Source organism: Hyaena hyaena, unplaced genomic scaffold (assembly GCF_003009895.1).
Source record: "Hyaena hyaena isolate Hyena2069 unplaced genomic scaffold, ASM300989v1 scaffold_100, whole genome shotgun sequence".
NCBI classification, from domain to species: Eukaryota; Metazoa; Chordata; class Mammalia; order Carnivora; family Hyaenidae; genus Hyaena; species Hyaena hyaena.
In genome coordinates this window covers 341,582-369,110 of record NW_024080732.1, presented here as the reverse complement: position 1 = coordinate 369,110, position 27,529 = coordinate 341,582, and the positions used below count along the sequence as shown (strand labels likewise).

Here is a 27,529-nt window from a genome sequence, read left to right as displayed (position 1 = left end):
AGGTCCGGGCTGAGGAGACAGAACAAAGTGAGCAGGCCTGGGTGGTGAACAGCATGGCCAAAAGCTGGGAAGGAGACGTGGAGAATGACCCTCGGACGTCTGCCTTGTGCAGGGGCTGGAGCGCAGCCCAGCTCACGCAGACCAGGAATGCCGGGGTGGCCTCAGCGTGGGGAAGCAGGGTGAGGACCCAAGGTCAGAGCTAGGCGGACATCCTGCTGAGGAGTCTTTAAGGAATCTAAGTGAAGATATATAGTAAGCAATTGGATAGTTAAGCCTGGAGCTCAGATAAGAGGTCCAACCCAAAGATAGATATTTGGAAGTCATTCAGCCTTCGAGGAAGCCAAACGCTGGCATTGGCTGATGAAAACAGGGACAGGAGACATGTTGAATATAATCCCACCAGCGTCTTTGTGGGGGTTATTCCACGTGTGTTTATTAAACACCTACTTTGTGCCAGGTGCTATTCTAGGCACTGAACAAGATAGACAAACTAGGCAAAGTCTGTCCTCTTGTGACATTTATATGCTGGTAAAAAAGAGTCAGTGAGCAAGAAGATGAACAAATGTGCAATGTGTGCTAATGAGAGGTACCATGGGGGAGAAAAGTCAAGGTGCCTGTTTTAGGCAGGATAGTTAAGGAAGGCCTCGCTGAGGAGATGACTTTTGAGAGATTCAAAAGAAGTAAGAGAGGGCCACGTGGTTTCTGGGAAGAGCAATCCTGGAAGAGGGGGAAAGAGGTACAAAGACCCTGGGGGGCAAGAGTAAGCTTGGTGTCTGGGGAGCAGCAAAGACTGAATCTTGAAGGGCTTGAGGCCATCGTGAGGACTTGGTTTTACTCCAAGGATGATGGGAAGCCATTAGAAGGAATTACATGAGAGCTCCTCAATCCGATATAGGTTTTTAAATGATCACCCTGGCTCCTGGATGGAGTATAGACTTGAAGCACAGAGACCAAAGCAGGGAGGCTGGTCAGGAGTCCGATGCAGTGGACCAGGTACAGCCCCACGGTGGCTTGGAATAGGGGGAGACAGGGAGGTGGTGACGCCAGAGGACTTGCCTCCCTAGGCTTTAAGAGTGTTGTTGCCCTGGTTTGTGGTCTCACCACACATCAATGCAGCCAGGGCCGGCCTGCTCAGCTTAGGATCACACCAATGTCAGCTTCACATGTCCAATTTCCAGAATTATTACTTACATCAAATCAAAATATTTTATTATGGAGGCCCTAGCAATACAAACTGTATTTTCTGGAAGGAACTAATTGACTTTACATATTTGCCAGTTAGCCAAATAAAAAAGAAAACAAGAGGAGAGCAAGTCAGAGTCCCTGTTCTCCTGAAACCCTAGAATTGTTGCGTGAACATAGGTACACCACTGAAAAAGCCTCACTATTTGAGTTTTCTCTTCTAGTCTTATAACTCTAACGAACACTGGCTCCGTTGGCCTTCCTGATAAGAGAGAAAGGTACTGGAGACCCCAGGAGAAAATTTCACACCCAAAAAAGAAAGCTTGTTGTCTGCGGCTCTGGCATAAGACAGAGAGAAGAGAGGCTTTCTGGAGGATCAGAGGCATCCTCTGTCCCCTTGACCCCTCTTATTTACCCCTGCAGTACTGAGTACCACCAGACTTCCTATGCATGTATGTGTCCCTTCATTTCCCCCTGTTTTCTCCACTAAAATGTAGGCACTCGAGGGGAGAAGACTTTGATTTACTTGGTGCTCCTTAGCAAGGTTCTGCCTGGAGTATAGTACGTGCTCTCTAAATTAAGTCAGTAGATGTTAAATCTGCTGTAGCCACCAGTGATTCAAGCTATATATTTGACACTTAGCCCATCTGACTGCCGTCACTTTGAAGAGCATTGTGAAACAGTCGTTCTTAAGGATAATGACTCTTTTGCATGACGGTGGTTCAGATTCTGGCACCAGCCTCAACGGTCAAGTATGTGGCAATGTTTGCTGAGGTATCAGAAGCAAGACCATCTGGATGATCACAAAAACATAAACAATTTCTAGTGCTGAAACACAACCAACGAAAGCATGTGAAATCATGCTATTCCATTGGTGTTCTCTAAATTTCCCCATGTATGTTACACACGGACCCCATCGCTGCTGGGTACTAGTTTATCTTGAAGGTAATGGGTTTTAGGCATTTCAGATAAACGAAGCACCTATACCAATAGTTTTTGCTACAGAGTAATTGTTTCTACAGTAGCCACATGCCAAGTCTTTTGATCAGGATTTATGAGACTCTGGTGATTGTAGCGATTACTACCTCTCTAAATTAAAGGGCCTTAGAGCTAGAAGGAGGTCATGGCATTCAACTCTCATTTTGTAACTCAGAAAGCTGGGGTCCAGAGGTTACTTGGAATATCTTCTGGGCTTTATGGGTTTTGATTCGGTGAGATGATGGTAAGAAGACAGCCTATAGTTTCTCTGCAACTTCATTTATTCCACAAACATATGTTGAGCACTTACAGTGAGCCAGGCTCCTTGCTAGAGATGACGTTCTTTCATCCCCTTCTCTCAAAGAACTCAGAGGCAGGTAAAGAAGTGAAGCTTGTAAATAGAAGGTTACAAATTCAGTGTCCTAAATGCCAGCCAGAATGAGCACAGGGTGTTTTCGTTCAGTTATTCATTCCCTGAGCAAACCTTTATTGAGCTTCTCTAACGTGCCAGGTGCTGGCTACTCAAATGTGAGTGAGTCCCCATGACTGCTGTCATGTTGCTTCTGGTCTGGGGCAGTGACTAAAGTCCCAGTGAGTCGGGGCACCTGGATGGCTCAGTTGGTTACGCGTCCGACTCTTGATTTCAGCTCAGGTCATGATCTCACAGGTTTGTGAGATCGAACCCTGATTCAGGCTCTGGGCTGACAGTGCAGAGCCTGCTTGGGACTCCCTCTCCCTCTCTCGCTGCCCCTTCCCCACTTGCACTTTCTTACTTTTTCTCAAAATAAATAAATAAACTTTAAAATGCCAATGAATCAAAGAAGGGCTTCGAAGGAAGAGTAGGCCTTTGCCAGGTAGAGAAGTGGGAACGGGCAGTTGCAGTGCAGAGGAACAGCCAGGCAGAGGCAGGGGCGGTTAGAGGGCACAGGGCAGCAGGAAGATGGCTGATGGAGTAAATGAAATGAAAGAAGGTGAGGGTGGTGGTCGATCAGGCCAAGGAGGTTACATCTAGATCAGTGCAGGTATGGAGGCTGTTACTTTTCTCTGTCATCTTTTTCTTAGGAACTATTGACAGGCAGAGATGGCATTCACCTCCACAGTCCCCTAATTCTATGTGTGGTCACCTCCAATTCACACAGAGAGTCTTCCCATATGATGTTATAGGAAGATCCAACCTCTTAAAACTTGCTGCCGGGTTGCAGCTCGGAAATAGCAGTGAAGGAAGGAAGAGAGTATATATGTGACCGCAGCCCCTGCATGGGGAAGTGGTGTCCTGCAGCGTGCGGTTGAGCAAGAGAAGCAACCTGAGTCCCCTATTCCTTCTAGAAAAGGCATTCGTGAAAAAGACAGGACTTGAAAACCCCCACCCCCTGAGTTAATTTAAATAGGTAAATTGCTTTTGCATCTCAGCAGAAAGAAGCTATTTGATGTGCATCTGGGTAATTCTAATGACCGATTTGTAGTTTTAAAGTCATTTGATTACTTGTCATGAGTCAGAGTGACCTACAGTGTTTTATAACCCCAGATCCCAGCTCTGCGTTGTCTCTGCTTTCCCGAGCCCTTTCCCAGCCGTGACGGCACTTCTCCCTTGAGGGTGGGTGGAGAGGCAAAGAGGTGGAGAGGCTTCCTGAACCAGGGCCAGGGTCTCCCAGCTCCCAGCCCAGGTCTCTGTGCTCTGCGCTCCCCCACGTGGAGCTGAGCCGTTCAAGCAGGGTTGGTTACTCCTCTGGGAAGACCTTCCCTGCACTGGTTTCATTTTTAGTTTCCCCTTAGTTCAGGAAGAGTTGACTGACCAGTGGCATTAACAGGTACATCTCTGGGATCCTAGGGGCTAGGGAAAGGGTGAATGGCATCATTAAGAATAATGTAGCACATATTTTAAGGAAAGTACGCCCTCCAAGCTCCACTTTAGGCTTTGATTGCTGTGGATTTACAGTGTGAAGAACAGATGCAATATTCTTAGTCTTGAGAAACTGAGAAAAAGAAAAAGACAGCTCTGTGAGTGTGTCCAGTTGCGTGAAGGTGCGTTCGATTCCACAAACCCTATGGAGCACACGCAATGTCCGAGGCCCCATGCTGGGACCTGTGATCCAAAGTCAGGGATACATCGGAACTCAGAAGGTCTCACTTCAAGAGACACAGACACAAGAGCAGATAAGGCAGTTCCACCGGACAATAGATTGTCATTGAGTGCCTTGAGAGAACAATCCACTTTTGAGGGGTTGGAAATAGGGAATTGTGTGGCAAAGAGAAAGGGACAGGGTAAGTGACAGAGAAAAATGACACTTGATCTGGGCCTCGAAGGAGGGTTTGCCTCTCTGGTTATTACAGGAAATGCTAAATACAATCTCTGGTCTTTCTCATTGGAATAGACTATGCATGTGAATTTGCCTGGGAGCATTCTCATTTGATTATGAACTTTTTACTACAAACCTGTATGTTGTTTGTGACAACTGTATCCCTGATTTTCATTGTTGTGTGATTTTTAATTTAGCAACACAATGAGTCCAAGGTAGTTGTTTCAAAATTTATGTTATACTGAAATATGTCAAGCCTTCTGTAAGTTTCCTCCCATGTCCCCTCCCCCACCCCCCAAATCACTGTGAACGATTAGGTGTGAATCCTGTCATACATTTCTCTGTGCATCTCCCTACACGCACAGCTTATCTGTTTTCTGAGAGACTTTGCATTGTTTTCCTGCGGAATTGTGGAATGAAGAGGAAGCCAGGGGATCAGAGCAACTCTACCATTTTGAAAATATGTAGACTGAGGTCTGAGAGGTGAGGGGACACATCAGGAGGACAGCTTAGAGGCCTCAAGTCCTTCCCAGTACTCTGTCCCACCCCCACTGCCCTTATTCGGAAGGTCTGGCCTTTTTTAACTTTTTAAAGGAATGCCAAGGTCTCTGGCATAGAAACTCTTTCTAGTCCACAGGAGATATTCTTAGCTGCTGAGCTGAATTGCAGAGTCCCTTTCTCTCATTAACTTGAGCTCACACTTCCTCCTCCAGGCTCCCAAGGGGCCTTCAGCCCCTGCAGCGGATCTGCCGCAGAGCCACGGGGCTGCTCGGTGCGGGGGCTGCTTGCCTTGTGTCCGGGGAGTAGAGGGAAGGTGATCCGGGTTGACTCATCTCCTTGCAAGGCTCTGGGTAGTGTGGGTTTCTTTCTTTTCTTTTTCTTTCCATTTTTTTTAAAGATAAAGAAAACCATTCAAGTGTTTTCCCTCCTTACGAATACCTAGTTCACTGGATCTCAGCTACCAGGGAGGAGAGCTAAATCTAGGCTGTAATGAAGCAGAGGAGGGGGAAGTGCTCAGAGCCAGCCTTGTTCCTTTCCATCCACGCCACCTCTTCCTGAGTGTGCACCGGCCCTCAGTTTCGGCTCCTATTCTACCTTCCCCCATCCCGGGACAAGGACAGGTTGACAAAGGACGTGATTTTCTACCAGGATTATGGCAATTGCTTCAGCTCTTTCTGGCTTCTGATTGATTAGATTCCTAGATCCTATATTTTTAGCAGACCTTTCCCACCAAGCAGTCTCTGGAGAGCTATTCGATATCTGGGTTAGACAGAGGTATCAGGTGGGCTGGCCCTGCCGGAGGTGATGCCTGCCCTCCGGAAGAGGCTTCCCCATCAGCGGGTTCCCCTGTGGGGTTGCTGTGGTTTGGCGGCACTCTGGGACTTCCATCCTGGAGTAATCTCAGACCTCCAGGAAAACTTGCACCTTTCGGGTTCTTTAGAAACAAGAGGGTGTGCGTGCCCAGCTCCTAATGGGCCCCCCACCCTCTCCCACCACAGCCAGAGCCCAGAGTTCCCACCATGCTGGTCCCTCTTCCCACCGCCATTTTTTCTACCACTACTCCCTCCTACCTCTTGCTTTCCTTTCTGAAATTTTAAATACTTTTGAGCCTGTAAAAAAAAGTTGCAAGAACAATACAAAGAATTCCCACATCTCTTTTAACCTAGACTCTCTATTACCATTTTACTGCATTTGCTCTTCTTGTCTGTGTGTCTGTCTCTAATATAAACTATATGTGATGTAATTCTCCATCATCCTAAACATTCCAGTGTGTGCCACCCAATAGTAAGGACACTTTCCCACATAACCACCCTGCAGGCCTCCAAATCAGGACATCAGCATGGATGCCACACAACCATCTAGCAACTCTGTTAAAATTTTACTGATTGCCCCGATAATGAGAAAATGTCCCTCTCCCTCCCTCCCTTTCTGTCCCTCCTCCCTCCTGCCTTCCTTACCCCCCAGTCTTCCTCCTTCCCTTCCTGCCTTCCCTTAGTCTTCTTCCTTCTCTTTCTCTCCCTCTCTCTTTCTCTGTTCTAAGAGTCTTTCGAGCCTGTATTTAGATGTCGTTTTCATCAGTCTCCTTCAGTCTGGAATGCTTCTCAGGTCTTTGCCTGTCTTGCATGTTTTCAGCAGTTTCCATCCTGTAGTTTGAACCTGTGTCCGCTGCTGTTTCCTCATGTCCAGACCAAGGAAACACATTGTTGGCAGGAGTACCATAGAAATTGTCCTCGCTTTCCACTCCTGGTGATGTTAACCGTGGTCATCTCGTGGTGTCACTGATTTTTCCCTTTGTAGTTGATCAGTATTCTGTGTGGGTGGGTGGGGAGGGATATTCTTATCTAACGCCAATGTCTTGTTCTTCATCAAACTTCCAGCCGGCAACCTTGGCATACATTGATACCTTCTACCTGTATCAGCTACCACTATGATGATTCCAGAGAGTGCTTCTCCATCTCTATCATTTCTTCTGCATTTATTAGCTAGCACTTACTGAAGGATGAGCTTTCCCCCTTCCCTCCTCCCTCATTGATTTATTCTTTCCATTCTTTGTTTATACTGTTCAGGCTCTTGGGCTTCTATGTTATTTGATGGGTTATAAGTTGATTCTCTCATTATTTATTTTGATGTTCAAATCCAAATGAGGCCAGTAAGAGTGCTCTCAATAGGCTGACTACTTTGTTCTTTAACATGTCCCCATCACTCTCTGAGCATTTCCTTCCTTTCTGACAGCTGTTTGTCCCAGGGTGATTTTGTACTTTCTCTGCCCCAACCTTGGATCAGCCATTTTTTCAAGGTTCCTTTTAGTGGAGGATGGTAGTTAGACACCATAATCTGGTCACTTGATGTGCTCAATGCTGCTGGTTGTCGTGTGTCTGTGTCTATACATCTGTATCTAGTTCTGCATCTATCTGTGTTAATATATTCTTAAATCCATGAGATCGTGTCAATAATTCCAGGTCTAGTCCAACACCTCAGAATTCCTTCTAGTCCTTCCTCTTTCCATGTTTGTAAATCCCTTCAGACAGTCAGGAACATGACTCCCACTGATTCCCATCATCCTCAGTCTACCCACTTGTTTGCTCAGTGTAACAGTCTTCCAACCATGCTAGCAGCCCCCTCCTCTTTCTCAGAGCAGACATGCCGCTGTCAGCACATCTGTAGGACACCCCTTCTGGTTCACTGCCCTGCTTCCTCAGATGATGACATCTCTGAGCTGGGAGGGGAGGGAAGGGAAAAGGAAGAGAAGGGAAGGTAAGAAAACTCCCATTCACTTTTGATCTCATTTCTGGTTTTGGCTGAAAATTTAATGCAGGCAATTTGGGGAAAGGAATCAAAATTTATAATGTCCTAGTGATTTCTTTTTTTTTTTTTTTTTTTTTTTTGCCAGCAGCTTAATTCATTTCCTCATGTAATCAGACTATAGCGATAGTCATTCTCTCTTTCCTTTTCTACTACTCTTTTTGGTCTTCATCCTCTCTGCCTCTGGTTTCCGTAGTCTGACTTTCTTTCTTCCTTTACTTTCTTTCTCATCAATCTCAGGATTTGGAGTAGAAATGGCCTGTTTCAGGCCTGCAGAGTTGCAACTATATAATGTCAGTGATCTTACTCCCCAAATGGGGACCAATAACAGAGCAAAGCTAGAAGTCATAAGCGTACAGACTCGGTGTTATTTGGAGAATTAAACTCCTGTAACATAGAGTCTGATCCTGATCTTCTCCGGACAGATATAGCAAACTAATAGAGAACCCAAATTGAATAGGACAGTGGGACATTAAGTATAAAAACCTAAGCATATGATCTTCTATGTATACATCCTTGTCCTTGTGAGCAAGATCTTCTGATTAGTTCCTCACTGAGCTCAGGAGTAAGGTGGATTGTTACAGGAGGGCAACATTACCTAGAAGCCCCTCTCACCAACCTCTCTTTTTGTTCATTCTGGGGTCCTCAGACTTCATGCCTTTCTCTGCCACTGCTCTTGGCTTATTCTTCCCAAGATTCCAATCCTTTCCTTCCCCTTCAAAACTTTCCCTGGCCTGCGCTCCATTGCCTCTGGACCTGACTGGATGGCAGCTAAGTAATCTGATGAGCTGAACCAGTAGGTGTTCATGAATTTTAAAAAATCATGCTTCCTGGATACTACATGACCATATTAAGTGCTCTAGAAACACCCTGCTTAGCTCAAAGAAAGAGGATGAGGGACTGAAACAATAAGTCTCAGAACATGTGGTGGGGTAGGGGGAGGAAGTTGCCTCAAAGTCCTTGGGGCACAACTTGGGGCTGCCCGCTCTGTGGGGGCAGGGGCCAGCCATGTTCATGGGTAAAATAAACAGCTGTGAGAAAAGGAGGTGGGAGGGTTGTGTGTCCACATGGGAGGGTAAGCAGCAGCTTTTGAGATGTCCTTGCAGTTCTCAAAGAGATACAGGATCTCAGGACACTGCAGCTTTTCTATTTGAAACCATCCTCTGCATTGGATGGAATAAGAGTTAAGTTTCTTGTGACATGTCTACTGTATTTGTACATTTAGAAGTCAATTAGTGTAATTGGGGCAATCAGAGATGCTAAACAGAGGAACAATTTACTGAGAACAAATGTCTGGAATTGTGTATTTTGCCAATGGAATTTCTCACAGTTGGTAAAAGAAAATACTCCAAATTAAATCATTCAGGCTCAATGTGACTTTTTTCCCCCTTTTTCTTCTTGTTAAAAATGTTAAAAGAAACACAGCCTGGCTGAGATCTCCTCTCCCTCCTGTTGGACATATTGCTTCTCAGAAAAATCCTCTAAATTGACATTTTATCTGAAAAAGAGCAAAGGCACATGAAAAACTCCAGGTGTGTGTGCTCGGCATGAATATTTTTACCGAACAAGATGATAAAAGGGTTGCCTGTTCTGTTAGAACCATGTGAAATGAGATCATATGGGGCCGAGTGGTCTTAGAGATCTAGTAAAGGGAGTATGTAGGATGTGAAAAGCTTCAAAGAACCTAGTTTCTACTCCTACAATGAGATAAGCCTGGATAATCTACAAAATTATAATTTGTCCTGAGCCCTTCAGAGGGCTGAGATCACATTGTGCAACCAAGTTAACTGAATTCCAAAGAGGGATAAGCTTCTCCAAGGAGAGGGCCACCATTTTAGCTGCAGCAGAGTACGGGAGAAAGCAGCAGCATTGAACAAGCCAAAATCTTAACAAAGTCTTAAAGGTCAACATGAACTGCAGTATGTCTGGAACCACAGGCCTCCATTTGGTGCTCATTGGAAATATTGGGAAAAGTCAGGAGACCAAACAGTCTCCCTCAGTGGCATGGGAACACAGGTGGCACTTGGTAGCTCTGGAGTCAGGGGTAGAGGCAGTAACAGACAAAGCCTTGCCTGCTTCCCCAGATTCTTCCCTCAGGTGAAGCAAAAACAAACCCTCTCACCTCAGACCATGGGCAAAAGTTGATTCTTCGTAGGGAAGAATAGAAACAAGCTACCTCTGCTCCTGGGGAGGGGTAGAAATATTTCCTACAGCACAGACCCAGTGGTGCCACAGGAAAGGTAGAGCCCAAACCACTGCACTCCTGGAGGGAGGGCAGGAGACCATCGTCCTGGCCCAATAACTGTCACATGCCAATAATGCCCAGAGGCCTATTACTGCTGAAAGTGAAGCAAGAGACTCCCACCCAAGGCCAAGTATAAAGATAAGGTAGGTCTTGCTGCCACAGATAGGAGGGGAAAGAGTACATACTTAAAACAAGAATCCTACCTTTGAGATCCAGGTGCAAGAGCTTTTGAGATATTGGTTATAAGACTGGGGCTCGGCCAAGACCGAGGAGAACTTCCCTGCTGCCTCCCTGCCCCATGACAAGGAAGAGCATGTTATTGCTGGGAGGGGGGCAGGAGTGTAGAGAAAGACCCCAGCGAGGTGCAGGCATGCAGGGCAGACTGATAGCTGAAGGAAGATCAGGAACTCAGGAATCTCCCCAGCACCCCAGCTTCTACTCTAAGCTTAAAGTAACAACAGCCTCCATCTAGAGGAATTTGAAGGCTGTGGTGCCCTGAAGGTAACAGAACTTAGACCCATGTCAGCTCCTGATTGATTGGCTCAGATCTCCTCACCCCCATGCTAACAACTTCACAGTAGAGGTAGGTCCATTTGAGGCATAAATGCTATTTACTTCAGCCTCTATTGCCCTTCTACACATAATGTCTGGCATTCGATTAAAAATTACAACACAGGGGCACCTAGGTGGCTCAGTCGGTTAGGTGTCCGACTTCAGCTCAGGTCATGATCTCGCAGTCCGTGGGTTCGAGCCCCATTTCGGGCTCTGTGCTGACAGCTCAAAGCCTACTTCAGACTCTGTCTGTCTCTCTCTGCCCCTCCCCTGCTCACATCTCTGTCTCTCTGTCTCTATCTCTGTCTCTCTCTCTCTCAAAAAGTAAATAAACATTTAAAAAATAAAAATAAATAAAAATAAAAATTATAACACACACACAAGTATGAAAAAAACAAAGCTGTTGTCAAGAGGCAAAGCAATCAACAGAACCAGACTCAAAGATGACCTGAATGTTGGGACCATTGATGGTCTTTACAATAACTGTGATTAATGTGTTAAAGGATCTCGTAGGAAAAGTGGATAGCATTCATGAACGGATGAGTTTCAGCAGAGTGATGGAAACTATAAGAAAGAATCAAATGAAATGCTAGAAATTCTAAAAGCCCCGTATTTTGGGGAATAATGAATTTATTTAATAGACTCATCAGTAGATTGGGCACAGATGAGGAAGAAATCAAAGAGCTTGAAGATAAGTCCATAGAAATGATAAAATGGACACAACAGAGAAAAATAATAGGAGGAGGAAAAAAAAAAAAAAAAAGAACTGAGCAGCAAAGAGCTGTGGAAGAATTTCGCTTAACGAATGTGTTGTGTACTGGAAACCAAGAAGGGGGAATCTAAGAAGAGGAATATGGTGAGCTGGGGTTTCCCCAAGGAAGGCACGTGGTTAAAAATGGCCACAAGAAGTTACTGCTTTTGCAATCCAGCTTCTAACTTAATTGAAGCATTTACTCTCATATTCCTCTACCTCCTTCTTGCTTATCTCCTACACTCAGTTATTTGGGGTATGAAATACGTGTTTTTCCCCATCATCACCCTCAGCAGTCTGTCTGCCATCCTGTATCAAGAGGAGGGGCCGGGAAGGTTAGCTGCAGTAGTGAAAAGATGCAAGACGAGATATAGCAGCCTGCCTTTTCCTCGCAAACAACTTAAACTTGCTGTAACTAAAATAAAACATATGGATCCTGGTTCTGAAGAGCTGGTAGATTTTGGCTTATCTCTATCCATAGTTACAGCTAAGAACAAATAGCTCACCTAATTTGTACCTCTATCCCTTTTTTATTTGAGCAATAAAAATAAATCTCTTTAAGGAAAAATAGGGTGTTGAGGCCCCTGGGTGGCTTAGTTAAGCATCCAACTCTTGATTTAGGCACAAGTCATGAGCTCATGGTTCATGGGTTCAAACCCTAAATCAGGATCTACACTGAGCACAGAGTCTGCTTGGGATTCTCTTTCCCTCTCTCTCTGCCCCTCCCCCACTTACATGAACTCTCTCTCTATCAAAATAAATAAATAAACTTAAAAAAAGAAAAACAAAGTGTTAAATGTAGTATTTATCCAGGAAACAGTCTTTCAGAATACTGAAATTGATCTCCTATTTTGGCTAGTAATGTATTTAATGAGACAGTTGTACAATTCCGTAGTGTTCATGTGCCATAATTTAGTTTTCAGGCATTCCGTGACATCAGCTGCTAGATGGTACCAGCAGCCCCCCTGCGAAGGCCGGTTGCTGTTGTGGTTTTGGGGGTCTGTGCATCTCTTGAATTCAGATGCTTCCTGGAGGTGGGGGAAGGCACTTGATGACAAGGGCTGGGAGCATAGTCTCTAAAATGTTATCTCTTGGGTTTAAAATTTAAATTCAGACCCAGCTTCTCGTCTTGCCATTGTCAATGAACTTGTCACTCTGCCTGTGCACAGGCTGCCTTGAAAAGGCCTCCGGGAAGCCTTCCTGACCCTTTTGGCTCTCTCCCCTGTGCTACTTCTAATCTTATGCATGCCCTTTGGGGCATTTTCACTTTGTTTTGCATTTATTGTTTATGCATCTCTTTCCTCTAGTAAATTGAGATCTTCAAGGATAAGGGTCTGTGTCTTGTTCATCCCTAGTGGGGTGCCAGGTACAGAATAGGTTCTCAGTAAATTTTTCCCGAATTGGATTAAGTCAATGCCTTCATTAGGTAACTGCTGTGACTCTAAGCATAGCTGAGACAAATGTTTGGTCCAGGCACGTTCCATATGTGACCTTGTTCTCGATAAATTCTGGGCCTTCTTGCACATCTTATGTGCGTGTCGTAGGCACCTTGCATGTGACAACTATGCCAAGTGGGGCTCGGTTCTGTGGCTCTGATGAGGGCGTTGAGTTCAGATCACCACACTGATAGGCTCGGACGTGACTTAGGGTGATTATGTTGAAAGCAAACAAACAGAAATAGAGTCAGAAAACTACAAAGCCATAAAGAAGAAAGAGAACATTGAACCAGGATCTGGAATGGAAGCTAAGTAAAACAATTCAAGATACGGATATATTCAGATGGTCTCTTTGATGTGGTCACCTCCTGCCAAGAGTGTAGCTTTTGGAGGGGGCCTATGACGCAGGGAGGGAAGCAGAGGACTTTGTATGGGCCAGGGCAATGAGAAAAATCCTGGATCTCAAAATATAGTGGCCATGACCAGACCCTTATGGGTGATTGTGACTGGTAGCTCTACCCGCCCGGTAATCAAAAAAAAAAAGGAGAAATGGGGACACCTGGGGGACTCAGTCAAGTGTCCTACTCTTGATTTTGGCTCAGGTCATGCTCCCATGGTTCATGGGATTGAGCCCTGTCCTGGGTTCTGTGCTGACAGCATGGAACCTGCTTGGGATTCTTTCTCTTCTTCTCTCTCTCTGCCCCTCCCTGCTCATGGTTTTCCTCTCTCTCTCAAAATAAACAAACACTTAAAAAAAAAAAAAAGGAGAAATGTACTCTTATCGTGTGATAAAAAGAAACATACTGGTTCCTAGGGGCAAAAAGATCAAAACAAAACCTAAACCCTTTTTTGGTGGGGGTAGGGGAGGGGGAATCCAGATTTGTTCTATATGTGGCTGTGCCCTAGAAAGGTCGTGTGACCCTAGCTAGTCATTTGACTACTCTGGACCTTGATTTCCTGACCATTCAGGGATCTCTGACATCCCTTTCCACTCCAGCATTCCCTGGTCAGACAGTACTTCTAGAATCTCTCTGGATTACAATCCTGACACTGGGTCCAAAGGGCAGGGACAGCCACCCCGGAGCATTAGCAGTAAACTTAGGTGTTTTCCTTGTAGACTTGCCAACTTCCCAGCTTTGAGGCGTGCAGGACCAGCGAATGCTCATGGAAAGGTACCATGCTGCCCAAGTCAGCGCTAAACCACAGCGATCAGCACCATGCCATGCGGGCCGCCTCCACAGCTGAGGCCCCTGCAGAAAGCTGACTGCAGCAGCTGCCGAGATTCCCACAGCCGCAAACACCACCCCGGTTCCCGAGTAATCACTGCTGGGTTTCAGGAAGGGATTGCAGACCGCAGCGCTCAGGGAGGGAGGAGGAAGGAGGCTGCAGACATGGCCCAGAGTAGAGCTGAGGACACAGAGCCGAAGGGCGGGGCTCCAGGCTTCCAAAGCCCCAGTCACTGGACCCATTGCTTTTCAGTGGATTTGTGTTTTGCAGATTGATTTGAGGGAAACTGGTTTACTGCCACTCAGTGTTCTTCTCCCTCCCCCAGGTTCCTGTTCTAACAGATTCCTGTCTCCCTTTCTGTTATCAAAACTGACTGGGACCCAGCCTTTATCTGATAAGCCCATTCACACTGGGGTGTGAATAATTCACACGCTTTGGATTCTGCATTTAGTGGCGAACAAAATCTACAAGAGGAAAACACCCAACCGTGATTTCTAGACATTTGCATGGGGAAATGTTGCGTGAAAGGGCCCTCCCATCACCCCCCACCCACACACACAGCTTGCCAAGCCTGGCTGTGCTAACGTGCAAAGATTTGGCCTACTTCGCTCAGCATGGCTGGGGTGCAGGGAGGGCCTGATGGAATGGAAATTAGGCAAAGTTCCCTTTGGATCCCACTTCCTCTTTTTTTCTGATGCCTGGGGCACCTGTTGTATTTTGCCTGTTCAAGGCCCTGATGTAAAGAGTTTGAGATACCTTCTGTTCTCCCATCGGGAGGCACCTGTCTTAGGTCTCATTGTTTCAGTATTTCCTCCTTATTTCCTCTGCTGGTTTGAGCAAAGCAACAGAACTCACCTGTTAAGGATTAATGCACTATCACCCCCAGATTCGATATTTGTGTTTTTAATGGGAATCTCCTAATACTGACTGCGGAGACTCTAGTGCTAATGTGAGCAGCTGTGTCTTTTCCGTGAGCATTCACTGCTCCTGGATGCCCTGACACACAGGGAGCGTGGGGGTTTCAGGAACCCATGATGGGCTGCAGAGGTATTTGGGGAGAAGTCACACCGTCAGGAGCCAAGCTCCTCCATCATGGTGGTGAGGGTCTTTTTTATTAGCTAGAGCCTGCAGTGGCCCTGGGGCATCCCCTGAAAGGAAAGAACATGCTAGAACAGGGCTGACTGGAACAGCAGACAGGAAGGAATGAGACAAGAGGGAAGGGTTGCTGGTGGGCAAGGAGGAGGCGAGAAAGAAAACACAAAAGTAGGGCATGGGGAATGCTGATCGACTGAAATCGTTTTCCATATGGAGCCAAGATCTGTTCATCATTGGAAGTGAAATGAGTTCCGTCATATTGTCAGAATTATTTGTGGCTCTAAGGAGCACTCTTTGAAGTCAGCTTTTGCCAGAAAGTATCCAGGCAGCCAAGTGCAAGGATCGGAACACAGGGCGTGCAGGAATATGCAAAGTAAAACCTGAGCTAAGGCGGCTTTCTCTCCACCCTCGCCAGGTGTGGCGTCAACTTTCTGTGGCTGGTGAGAGATCTGCTTCTGTGGCTGGTGATGACTGGGCGTGAGCAGTGTTGGTTCTTGTATTTTAGTTTTTATCCCCTACAACTGAACCGTCAGACAAGCTTTGGCCACATTTGAAATGGCAAGGTAGCCAAGGGGCTATTTTACTACTGATTCTGGTGTCGAGGAAATCTAGCTGGGCAGCTGGTGGTGTTTAGTTCTCAGAAGACCCCATTTCAGAGTTTGTTATTCTACCAAATAAGCCTCTATCCCTACAAATGTCTAGGGTACACTGGTGTTGCCTTTTTATTTTTTAATTATTTTATTTTATTTTTTAAATTTATTTCTGAGAGAGAGACAGTGTGAGCAGAGGAGGGTCAGAGAGAGAGGGAGACACAGAATCTGAAACAGGCTCCAGGCTCTGAGCTGGCAGTCAGCACAGAGCCTGACGTGGGTCTCGAACCCACGAACCGTGAGATCATGACCTGAGCCAAAGTCGGACGCTTAACTAACCGAGGTGCCCCTGGTGTTACCTCTTTGCCTTTACTGATTGCTGCCATGAAAATTAGCTTCGGGGTGGGGGGTGCGGGGGGCTGAAGCTATACCACTTCAAGGAAGCTATTGCCAAAAGCCTGGCCAAGATCTGAACTTCAAGGTCACCCACTGGCTCTGTGAGAGCATCTCCACACTTAATATGGATACGAATCTGGGGAGTGGTGGTATCACTCTTGCCTGTTCTCCAGTCATCTGATGCTTCTATAGAAAAGGGCCCGTAGAGGCTGGACCGGCCCCACTCAGGGCACCTCCCGTTCTTCCCTTCTGGCTCTTCACACATCTCTTCACAGGGAAGGGGCGTCTAGAACAGAAGAATGCATAGTCCCCTAACCACACTCTTCCTGCCTCTCTGCTCTTTACAGAATGGGCTGAACGGCTTGCACCTGGCCTCTAAAGAAGGCCATGTGAAGATGGTGGTTGAACTTCTGCACAAAGAAATCATTCTAGAAACGACAACCAAGGTATGTCTCTTAGGTAGCGGGGAGCTTTTCATTGATAATTCAAGTATGTGGGTACCTCGTGTATCGTCCCAGACTCTGGCGTGGAAACCAGCCCTTCAGGAGAGAAAGCCAAGTGTGCTTTCTGAATTTCTCTTGTGCTTCCGATTGCTTCCTAGTTCTCTGCAAAGTCACCTGAAAGGCACAGGACCCTGTTTCCAGAAAAGAATCCATGGGCTTTTACTTTATTTTCATGGCTAGATTATAAATCTAGAAATAGAACCCTTTTCACTGTGGCTGTATGTTTTCTTAGAGTCCTTGACCCCAGTGCAGGGTCTGAGAGCCCTAGCATTTCCACAGTCAGGTGTCTTGGGTCCAGATCCCAGCGGAGATACTGTACGCTCTGTGACTCTGAGCCAGTTAGCTAGTGAGAAGTCTCCATTTCCTCATCTATAAAATGGGGACTGTCATACTTGGTCTCAGGATTCGTATGAAGATGCACTGAGATCGTGGGTGTCAAATGCCTGGCACGTAGGAAGGAATCAGTAAACACTGGTGACCACGTGGCTATTGAGGCATAGAAAAGAGAGCCAGACCCCGCCCCTTTATCCTTCCCCAGCGAGTCTTCCTTGGTCAGCCACACACTTACCTCCTCTCCTTACTGATTACCTTGAACAGCCTTCTCTTCCCAGAGGAGGCATCTGGCCAAGGCTGACGTCACACCTCCCACACCAGCAGGCTCTTGCCCATAGCCGTAGATTAGCAGCGCCAGTGACTTAAGATCAGAAACCACAGTCATGAAATTATGCATCTACAGGTTGTAAGATCCATTTTATTTCTTACATACATCCGTCTTGTTTATTTATTGAACAAGGTGTTGCCAGCATTTCAAAACAAAACTAAACCAAAAAACTCACCTCTGTCTACTAACTCCGGCACACCTTCCACTTCCTTCCTGCTTACTTCCCCTGGTTTTCTTCTTGGCTTTGTCCCTCCGGCCTTTTGCTTTTTGGTTGCTGTTTATTCAGTGTGCTCTCACATCCAGCGTCAATTTCAGTTCCGTGCCGCACACATTGGCCGCCTTTCCAGCAGAGAACCGAAGAACCATAAGTAGAGATATAATACACGGTTGTGAAGTGTGTTACCAAAATATTATGAAGCGGCCATCATCCCTTGAGGTAAAATTCTGTAATTTTCATGTCATTTCCCAAAGGTGAAAAGATCTCGCTGGTAAAATAGACTGAGACACATTCTTTCTGAATGTGTGTGGGGCATTTTTCCCCCTAACCTCACGACGAATACCAGCTGTTTCCATCTTCTTTGTGGACAAAGGGGAAGCAATTATTTTTCCTTCTGGCGCTCTCACCTACCTGGCTGCAAGCAGCGCGCCATCTGACGGGCTCCCCGTGGCCCGGGGTGGCTTTTCTTCCCCTGGCTCGGCCCCAAGAGCTGCGCAAACATGACACTTCAGCATTTTCGCGCTCTCTGAATTTCCCCCTTTGATTGTTATTTTGCAAGCGAATGCTTGGTGTGTCTTTGTTATTTATAGACATTTTATAAACCAGCGTGGTTCCTGAATGCCATACAGAGGGAAGGAAAAAGGTGAAGCAGAAACCGTGGGCTGAGCAAGAGTCATAGCAGATTGGGGAATTATAATGGGTCTTGTGAGCATGAGAGAGATTAAAAAAAGAAAAGAGTAAAAAGCCAAAGCCAATATAGTTTCCTAAATGTGCTTACACTTTTTTAAAGCACAAAACAAAAGCATTCTGCCCCCATCCTCCCTTCTCTGCCTCTTGGAGGCCCGCGTTCAGCATCCAGGCGGCTAGTGAAGGAGGAAGCCCTAATCTGTGTGTTTGCATCTACCAGGCTCCTGCCTCAAACCCCCTCCCTTCCAGGAGCTCTGGGACTCCCTGCAAAGGGGAGGAGGCAGGTCTTTGGGGACCAAATGCAGCTAAGAAATTTTTCTTTCTTCTTCAAGGCCAGTGTTCTTTCATGCAGAGGGAGGGGTGGAGAAAACAGAGGCCGCAACTCCTTGCCCTGTGCCCCTGACCCAAGGCCAGAGGCCTTCTTAAAACTTGCAGTGTATGCACGTGTGTGTAGGTGGGGGGGGGGGGGGAGGTCTGTTTACCAGGGTCCCCCCTTTGCTCTTACCCCTCACCAGGGCTGCCCTCAGCCCAGATCCAGAAGGTGGCCAGGGCCAGGGTCCACAGCCAGGGTTCTGCACGGGTCCAGCTGGGGTTTCTATGGGAGAGAGCTCTGATGGAGTGTGATTTCAGACAGAAAGAGGCAGATGGAAAGAAACATTTAACACTGCTTCTTGAGGCCAAGGAGCTTGAGTCTCAGTCTTCTCTACTCCCATGCCTGGCCCGGCGCCCGACACACAAGTGCGTGGCGTGTAACAAACACATGAATGGGCACAAGACATGTGCTTCTAAATGGGGAGACTTGGAGTTCTGAGTCCTGATTTCTAGAGAAGGTTCTGGTGCCAACGGCTGTGTTCCACTTGGTAGAGTGAGTGAGTCGGGCCCAGGTGCCAAGGCCTCTAAATGCAAGCTCTTTGGACTTCTATGAAAAATGATTAATTAGCCTCTATACATTCATTTCTGGCACTTATTCTCTGATGGATATTGGAGGAGGAACCCTTTTGTTTTTCAAAGGGGACTTCAGGAGAAATCAAGAAGACAACTTGGGAAGCAAGAAGCAGGTTACTCTTGCCTGATACAGGCCTCACTTGGGAAACAAAGACCTGAGCCCCCACCAGCCCCCAGGGGCTTTCAGTGGGGCTTCCTCACCCACCTGCAGGTGGGGCAGCCGTGGCTGGGGTGGGGGGGTGGGCACAGAGCTCGGTGCCTGTGCTGCTCAGTTCCGCCCGGGTGAGGACACTTTTCTCCCAGTGACAGATGGCCTCAGTGTGTACACGGAGTTTGAAGTCCTGACTTGTCAGGGCTTGAGTTGCCTGAGATGGATTAGCAAGGGTTTCTGTAGGTTAGGTAAATTATATACCATCTCAAGTGCAAAAAACTGAGTTCATTTGAGGTCTTCTTAAGTTGCAGGGTGGGGTTGGTTACAGATGGGCGCACATGGATCCCGTTTTCTCCCACCTGCCCCGTTTGACAGAAGCTGTCTGGTGGGGCCTGGCCTGCTTGCCTCTCACTGAGCTGGGGGGCCAGCAGGGTCATGTAGGTGAGTCAGAGAATGTGCCAGGACTTCCGGGAAGCAGGAAGGAAGAAACAGAAGAAGCCTGCTAGACCCAAACCCCATCTAGCACTTGTTAAATACCCAGAATGTATCGGGACAAGCAAACCTCAGTGTTCCAGCCACCTCCTCAGAACCTGCCTGGTTTCTTGGTCCCTACTAAGGGTTTTAGCTTTGAAAAAGTTTACGTTAAAAATTTTTAATGTTTATTTTTATTTTTATTGAGAGGGAGACACAGAATCCAAAGCAGGCTCCAGGCTCTGAGCTGTCAGCACAGAGCCAGACACGGGGCTTGAACTCACAAACTGTGAGATCATGACCTGGGCCGAAGTTGGATGCTTCACCGACTAAACCACGCTGGAGCCTGAAAAAGTTGATTTTAAAACAACTGTGCACTTTATTTTCTTCTAGTGTTTATTCCTGTGGCTTTTGTCTCCTCTCTAATCTGGGGAAGCCCTGGCTCATTATATATATTTTACTGACTAATATGTCAAATAGTCTTTTTTTTTTTTTTGTAGTTGTCTCTGCCAGATTCCATTATTTATTTCCCCCCTTTAATTCCATATTTTTCTTCCCTTCCCTACATGCATTATATAGTTCATTTTATTCCCCCCCAACCCCTTTACATATTGCTACACTTTCCCCTCTTGGCCTCTCCTCCTTCTGTCCCTGGGTTAAGGATGCTGAGTCCACGGACCGTGCTGGCCTCTTTCCCCAGAGCTCCAGGCCTTGAGGGGACCCTGCATCGTCCTGTAAAGTTCCAGCCAAGAGGAGCTGGAAGTCTGAGGAGGCCGGCTCGCCTGGCAAACCTTTCCGTGTGTGTCCTGAGGAATGCTGACGGGTCTGTCAGCTGATGACAGAATGCTATGTCTGCATGCAGCAGATTAGGTGTTGAGAAGTGGCTTTTTTATCCATTAGCATGATTTTTTTTTGGAGAGCGAGACAAATTTTCCTCCTTGGGCTTTCAGTACCGTTTCAAAGTGTATAATAGGTCAGGCACACTGATGTGTGTTGTCTATCTCTTTTGGGTCTAAAGAAAGCCCACCTTCCCCCACCCCAACCAGCACCCCTGTTAGTGTACCTTTAACGGTGACTTTACTTTTGATGGTCACAATATCGTTGGCAGCCTGATGAGAGATCTTCCCTGCTTCCTCTCCATGTGTGTTTCAGAAAGGGAACACGGCTCTGCACATCGCCGCCCTCGCTGGTCAGGACGAGGTGGTCCGGGAGCTGGTCAACTATGGTGCCAATGTCAACGCCCAGTCGCAGGTGATGGCTCTGTCCCGGGTCCCAGGCCAGAGGGCATTGTCCTTCTTTCCCATCTATATTTCTGTTTTGTAGCAGGGGCACTGAATAGCTTAATCGGCAATGTGTCTCCCAGCAGTAACAAAGGCATCCCTTATTATTTTTCATGCTTCTGTTGTGCATTCTAAGCCGATATGGGTCATCATTGCAGACCCCATCTCTGTTCAGTGAAACCAGCCAGATAATATATCTAGCTATGGCTCCTTTGGGGAGAGAGACTGTATTTAGTGGTGGGTGGGACATGGGGAGTTCACAAAGAAGGAGTGAAAATAGAGGGAGAGTGTGTGTGCAAGAGGTATAGAGTGCCCCCTCCTCTACCTGGTGGCTTTTGTAATAATCCCACTTCTTTTTTTTTTCTTTTTTTTAAATGTTTATTTATTTTTGAGAGAGAGAGAGACAGAGTACGAGCAGGGGAGGGGTAGAGAGAGAAGGAGACACAGAATCTGAAGCAGGCTCCAGGCTCAGAGCCGGCAGCACGGAGCCTGATGTGGGGCTGGAACTCACGAACCATGAGATCATGACCTGAGCCGAAGTCAGTTGCTTAACTAACTGAGCCACTCAGGCACCACCCCACCTCCCCCCAGTTAAGCCATTTCAAAGTGTCTGTGAGTTTTTGCAACAGGAGAAACTGGTGGGGACATGGCCCTGTGGGCCAGCTGAAAATACATGAAGAAAGAGTTGTTCTTCAGTGTGGAGGATTTTACCCCAAGTTTAGCATCTTTCCCTAATTTTATGGGTGAGCTTTAATGACTTTTTCTCTTGGTTTACAGAAAGGCTTTACACCCTTGTACATGGCAGCACAAGAGAATCACTTGGAAGTGGTTAAGTTTTTACTGGAAAATGGAGCTAATCAGAATGTGGCCACAGAAGTAAGTACCTTGGGCACATGGCCTCACTGTGAGACATTGCCGGGGACGTGCATTCCCAGGACTAGGCTTGAGACGCTTCCGCTTCCTCCTCCGGCATGGTCCGCAAAGTGTCACAGAGTGTTCTCCACCTTCTGATCACGGCACTCATCCTCGGTGCCAACGGGCTCTTCAGGGGAGTGAGGGACAGAGTCATGGGTCTTGAGGAATGCCCAGACCCATACCAGAGAGATAACATCAGAGTCAAGCTTGTCCTTCCCGCATTAAGCACCACTGGAGGCTGGACCTTAATGAGAAAGGATCCTGCCCCGAACCATGAGTCATTTCAGCTCTGATCCTGAGTTTTGTCACTGATGAAATGATGAAATTGAACTTGATAGAGCCAACAATTACATGACTTTGTTCCCCTGCTTTGCCAGTTCACGGGGTCCTGTGTGACCTCAGCACACAGCTGAGGGGATTAATAACAGTAGCTCACAATCAAATCCTCAGTGCCTGGCATAGATTCCAGCGTTTGGTAGGTGTTAGTAATAACGCGTGAAATGAATAAATGAATGATCCGCTGCCTGTTGAAGGCACTGGCCTAGCAGCAGTGGATCGGGTGATAGGGAGGGGAGGCAAAGAAACAGAGGGCAGTAAAAAGCCCTCGGGGCATGCAGTCAGACCAGGGAACAAGTTATAAAAGAATATTAATGGCTCTAGGGTCTGTGAGATTGCAGAGAAAAAAAAGTGGGGCCAAGACAAGCGTTAGGGAGCAGGTGGCATTTAAACTGAGCTTGACGGATGAAGAGGGCTTTGAATTGTAAGAAAGTCATTTCAGGCTGAGGGCTGGTCATGAGCAAGAGCCCTGAGGTGTGAAAGGGTGGGTCCTTCGTTGAGGACAGCGAGGAATCAGATACAGTCAACGCAAATGGATCTTTCCTCCTTTCCTCTGGCCAGGACGGCTTCACTCCTCTAGCCGTGGCTCTGCAGCAGGGCCACGAGAACGTGGTGGCACACCTCATCAACTACGGGACGAAGGGCAAGGTGCGCCTCCCGGCCCTGCACATCGCGGCCCGTAACGACGACACCCGGACAGCGGCGGTGCTCCTACAGAATGACCCCAACCCGGACGTGCTTTCCAAGGTGAGGACAGCCAGGCCCAGGAGGACCAGGAGAATTCTAGCACCTGGCCCACGGAGCCGTATGGCTTACAGAGGCACCATTAACCCCCACCAGTTCCCCAAGGATGAGCCGCGGCCGGAGATGGTCCCAGCCCTGCACACAGCACCAGCTCCGGCGGGGCCTCCAGATTCCCGTAGGGACCCGTGGGAGCCACAGGGGGCAGCCCCACCTGAAACCCCTGGTGGACACCAAGAGACATGTGCTCGGCGTGAAGCAGGAATGGTTCTTGTTGCTCTGGGTCATCCGGAGAAGTGCCCACGGCAGGCCGGGTCTCTGGCCGGAGCGAAAGTTGGGAATCTAGCGGGTGGTGTTCTAGAATTGATGCCCCTCTTTTCCTGGCTAGCCCCTGGTGGAGGAAGGGAGATATCCCCACATGGGGAGATAAGACCTGGGAGGGTTTCCCCGGGGCCTGACAGCTAGCTGTCTGCTGTTTTGAGGCATTGCTGATCCACCATCTGTAAGTTTGGATTCTTCATCACTTCTCTTAGAGCGGGAGTGGATTGCACTGAGCTATTCACACGCTCCCTCCACCGTTCAGTCATTGGGTTCTGTCTGGAAAACTGCTGACCGGATTAGGCATGGTCTCAAGTTATAAGACAGAATAATGACAATGACCCCAAAGGGGTCAAAGGGCCGCCTTTGGCCAGCAGCAGAGTCACCACACCCCTTCAGGGGGCTGAAACAATCTCTAGAGCTCAGATCATAGACCCCAAAACACTTTTCATTCATTCACTCAAATCTCGTAGATAACCATTCACGTGAGCGGGCCCCAGAGTTGGAGGTGATGCTAGTGCCCGGTTTGTCCAGGTGAACCACAGAACAAAGACCGTGGGTCCCTCAGAGGCTTTGAATATGATTTGCCACAAAGCAGATCTTGATCCCTTCAGCAAATGTCCTCCTCAGTCAGAATCTTTCTGCATCGGACCCTCTGGCCCTGCTAACATTTCCGGAGTCCCTGTGCTGATTCTGAGATGCAAATGACAGTTGTGTGGCTTGTGACACATTGTTCCCTCCTGTTGTGCTCCAGACGGGATTCACCCCCCTCCACATCGCAGCTCACTACGAGAACCTCAACGTGGCCCAGTTGCTCCTCAACAGGGGCGCCAGCGTCAACTTCACCCCACAGGTAAGTAGGCCCCGCCCTCGAGAGAGGGGTTTGGGCTTGTCTGGCTGCTGGCGCTTCTGCCTCTCGCTCTGACACCATGAGTTTCCTCATATGGCACAAGTGACTATGGGTGGGACAGCCTGGTGTTTATTGAGGCTGCCCATTGATGGGCTTGGTTTGTTTTTTTTTTTTTAATGTTTATTTATTTTTGAGAGAGAAAAAGAGGCAGAGAGAGGGGGGACAGAGGATCCCAAGCAGGTTCCACACTGTCAGTGCAGAGCCCGGTGCGGGGCTCGATCTCACAAATTGTGAGGTCAGGACCTGAGCTGAAATCCAGAGTCGGACGCTTAAGCCACAAAGGCACCCAGCCTCCCCTCATTGATGGGTGTCTGATCATCTGCCTATTAGCTTCCATGTGCCCATTCTCGAGGGGCAAGCCTGGAGGGCAGGACTTTCTTCCAGTCTGTTATGATGACTGGGGGACACGGCTCGGTCAGATTGCCAAGATTAACCATGTGCTGTCATGTCCTCATAGATCCTGAAATCTGTCTTAGGTGAGAAAGGTACTAGCGGTAGGCTTAGCGCGGCTCCTTTCAGTGATGCCTCTGTCTGGTTGGGGCTGGAGACTCTGGGCCGTGGGGTGGGTGCATAGCAGCCGCGTTCCAGGGGCAGATGCCACGCCCTGACTGGTTCCTGGTCCTCCCTTCCAGAACGGCATCACGCCGCTGCACATCGCCTCCCGCAGGGGGAACGTGATCATGGTGTGGCTCCTGCTGGACCGCGGGGCCCAGATAGAAACAAGGACCAAGGTGGGTGCCAGCGAGCTCCAGCGCAGGGCCCCGGGGAGGGAGCTCTGCCTTCCCGAGCCGTGGCGGGAGCGGTGGGCTCTCAGCGACCAGCTGGCGATGGGCCTCTAGCATCCTGGATCAGCTCGCAGTGGCAGCCAGGTCACAGCAGTGGACAGAACAAGATGTGCTGGTCTTTCAGGAAGCATCCCCGCTGCTGTGGCTGCAGTGGTGCTGCGGGCAGGCTTCCCTCCGGTGGCTCTGATGGGTGCCTTTGGGGCTTTCTCTTTTGGACCCTGTCTTTTAAAGGATGAATTGACACCTCTCCACTGTGCAGCTCGGAATGGGCACGTGCGAATCTCAGAGATCCTGCTGGACCACAAGGCACCCATCCAAGCTAAAACCAAGGTTTGTGCTCCCCTGCTCCCCTTCTGTGAGGAGCACCTTTTCACCAGGGGCCCAGGTCAGGCCAACCCAGGATCAAATCCCATTTCTGAAAAAACAGAGATGCTAATAATCCTAGTGGAGCCAGTGTATGTGATGTTTCCCCCGATGCCTGTCGCACAGAAGACATTCAGTCTAGCTCTATTTATTTTTTTAATGTTTAATTTTATTTTTGAGAGAGAGAAAGAGAGAAAGCATAAGCCAGGGAGGGGCAGAGAAGGAAAGAGAGGGAGAATCTCAGGCAGGCTCCATGCCACCTGCCTCCAGGGCACCTCCAGAGCCCAATGTAGGGCTGGTACTTACAACTGTTGAGATCATAGCCTGAGCCAAAATCAAGAGTCAGACGCTTAACTGACTGAGCCACCCAGGCACCCCACTATAGCTCTAATTATTATCTAGATTGGGCACCGCAAACTTTTTCCCCTAAAGGGCCAGATAGACTTTGCAAGCCATGATCCAACGATTCCACTCTGCCATTATAGTTGGAAAGCAGTCATGGATAATATGCAAACTAGCAGTCATGTTCCAATAAAACTTTATTTACAAAGATAGGCAGCAGACCAGATTTGACCCACGGGCTGTCATTTGCTTGCTACAGCACTAGACTAACCCTTGCGTCTTTTATCTTGGCTCCAAGAAAAGATAGGACATAAGCCGCCTGAGAAGTGTTTACAGCCTGGGCCAGTCTGAAGTGAAGTGAAAAAAGAAAACAGAATAGTTCCTCTCAAGGTGCATGAAAGGCCAGAGCAAATGCCCCTCCTTCAGCTCTTGAGTCTTCCCGAGGCTAAAGCTATCAGACAGCCTAGTGCTGCTTACACCTCCTCTAGGCCTCACGCCCACTTCTTTGGGGTGAATTTAGAAGGGTGTCGGAATAGAACAAGGGAAAACCCAGGCCCCTTCACAGCCTCTCCAGGGGTCTCGTGTGAGCAGTTACAGATAGTCCGTCCATTCCGTGACAGATTATCATCGTGTCTTCTACACAGCTATCTGTAATTTGGGTCATGACTCACAGCACCAAGCTGGCTTTGTGTGTGTATGTGTGTGTGTTGGTCAGGGGCTGGGGCTGGGAGTATCCTCTCCTAAGCCAGTTTATTTCTCGTTTAAACCTCCGTCCACGGCTGAGTTGCTTTGCGACTCTTGAGCATGTCCCTTACTCTGTCTGTGCCTCTGTTTCCTCATCTGGAGAGCTCTACCCCTCTCTCCCGGGGTTGTTGGGATGATCACATGAGATAATATAAAAGTAAAAATCCTTGGATAAGTGAAGGTAGAATCGTTACTGCCGATTATGTGGTTAGATCAGGAAGTTCTCAGCGTTTTCCCACAGAGGTCCTATGTGTAAACTTGCATAAAGCTTCCTGAGTTGGTAATGATTTTATATTACCCAGATTATTAGAATGAGGTTTAAAAAGGCAGTCACGGAAGTTCTTCACTGAGAACTTCTGACTTTCCAATTGGGAAATAAGTTGTGACCCATGTAAAATTCACCAGGTGGCAATGAACGGTTTTCGTTTGCTAGTGCTGCTGTCACAAAGTGCCACACGCTGGGCAGCTTCAACAGCAGAGGCCCATCGCCTGGCAGTTCTGGAGGCTGGAAATCTGAGATCAGGGTCAGCAGGGCTGGTGCCTTCAGGGACTGTGAGGGGGAACCTGTTCCAAGCCTCTCTCTCGGCTTCGGGGGTTGCTCAGTCTTTGACGTTCCTTGGCTTGTAGATGCATTGCCCTGACCTCTGCCTTCAGAGGCATTTTCTCTGTGTATGAGGGGCCGTGTGCAAACTTCCCCCTTTTGGGAGGACGGTAGTCATGCTGGAACAGGGCCCACACTAAAGACCTCATCTTCCCTAACTACATCTGCGGTGACCTGATTCCCAAATAAGATCACGTTCCGAGCTCCTGGGGTTAGGACTTCAACATGTGGAATTTTCTTTTCTTCTTCTTTTTTTAAAGTTTATTTATTTGTTTTGAGAGAGAGTTGGGGGGGGAGAGAGAGAGGGAGAGAGAGAGAGAGAGAGAGAGAGAGAGAGAGAATGCTGAGCAGACACCACGCTCAGCATAGAGCCCCACACAGGGCTCAATGTCGCAAATGTGAGATCATGACCTGAGCTGAAATCAAGAGTCAGCTATTCAACCAGCTGCTATTCAACCAGCTGCGCCACCCAGGCAACCCCAACATGTGGATTTTGAGGTGACACAG

At 47.9% G+C, this 27,529-nt stretch overlaps 1 protein-coding gene across 1 annotated transcript in view; it reads left to right on the top strand.

Annotated features, from left to right (window-relative positions):
- Positions 1-27,529, top strand: part of ANK1 (ankyrin 1) — a 216,451-nt gene that overhangs the window by 122,487 nt on the left and 66,435 nt on the right. The window contains exons 3-9 of the mRNA XM_039235584.1: positions 16,400-16,498; positions 20,840-20,938; positions 21,745-21,843; positions 22,780-22,965; positions 24,032-24,130; positions 24,820-24,918; positions 25,204-25,302. Coding sequence (XP_039091515.1) covers positions 16,400-16,498; positions 20,840-20,938; positions 21,745-21,843; positions 22,780-22,965; positions 24,032-24,130; positions 24,820-24,918; positions 25,204-25,302 — 780 coding nt within the window. The remainder of the gene's footprint in view (positions 1-16,399; positions 16,499-20,839; positions 20,939-21,744; positions 21,844-22,779; positions 22,966-24,031; positions 24,131-24,819; positions 24,919-25,203; positions 25,303-27,529) is intronic.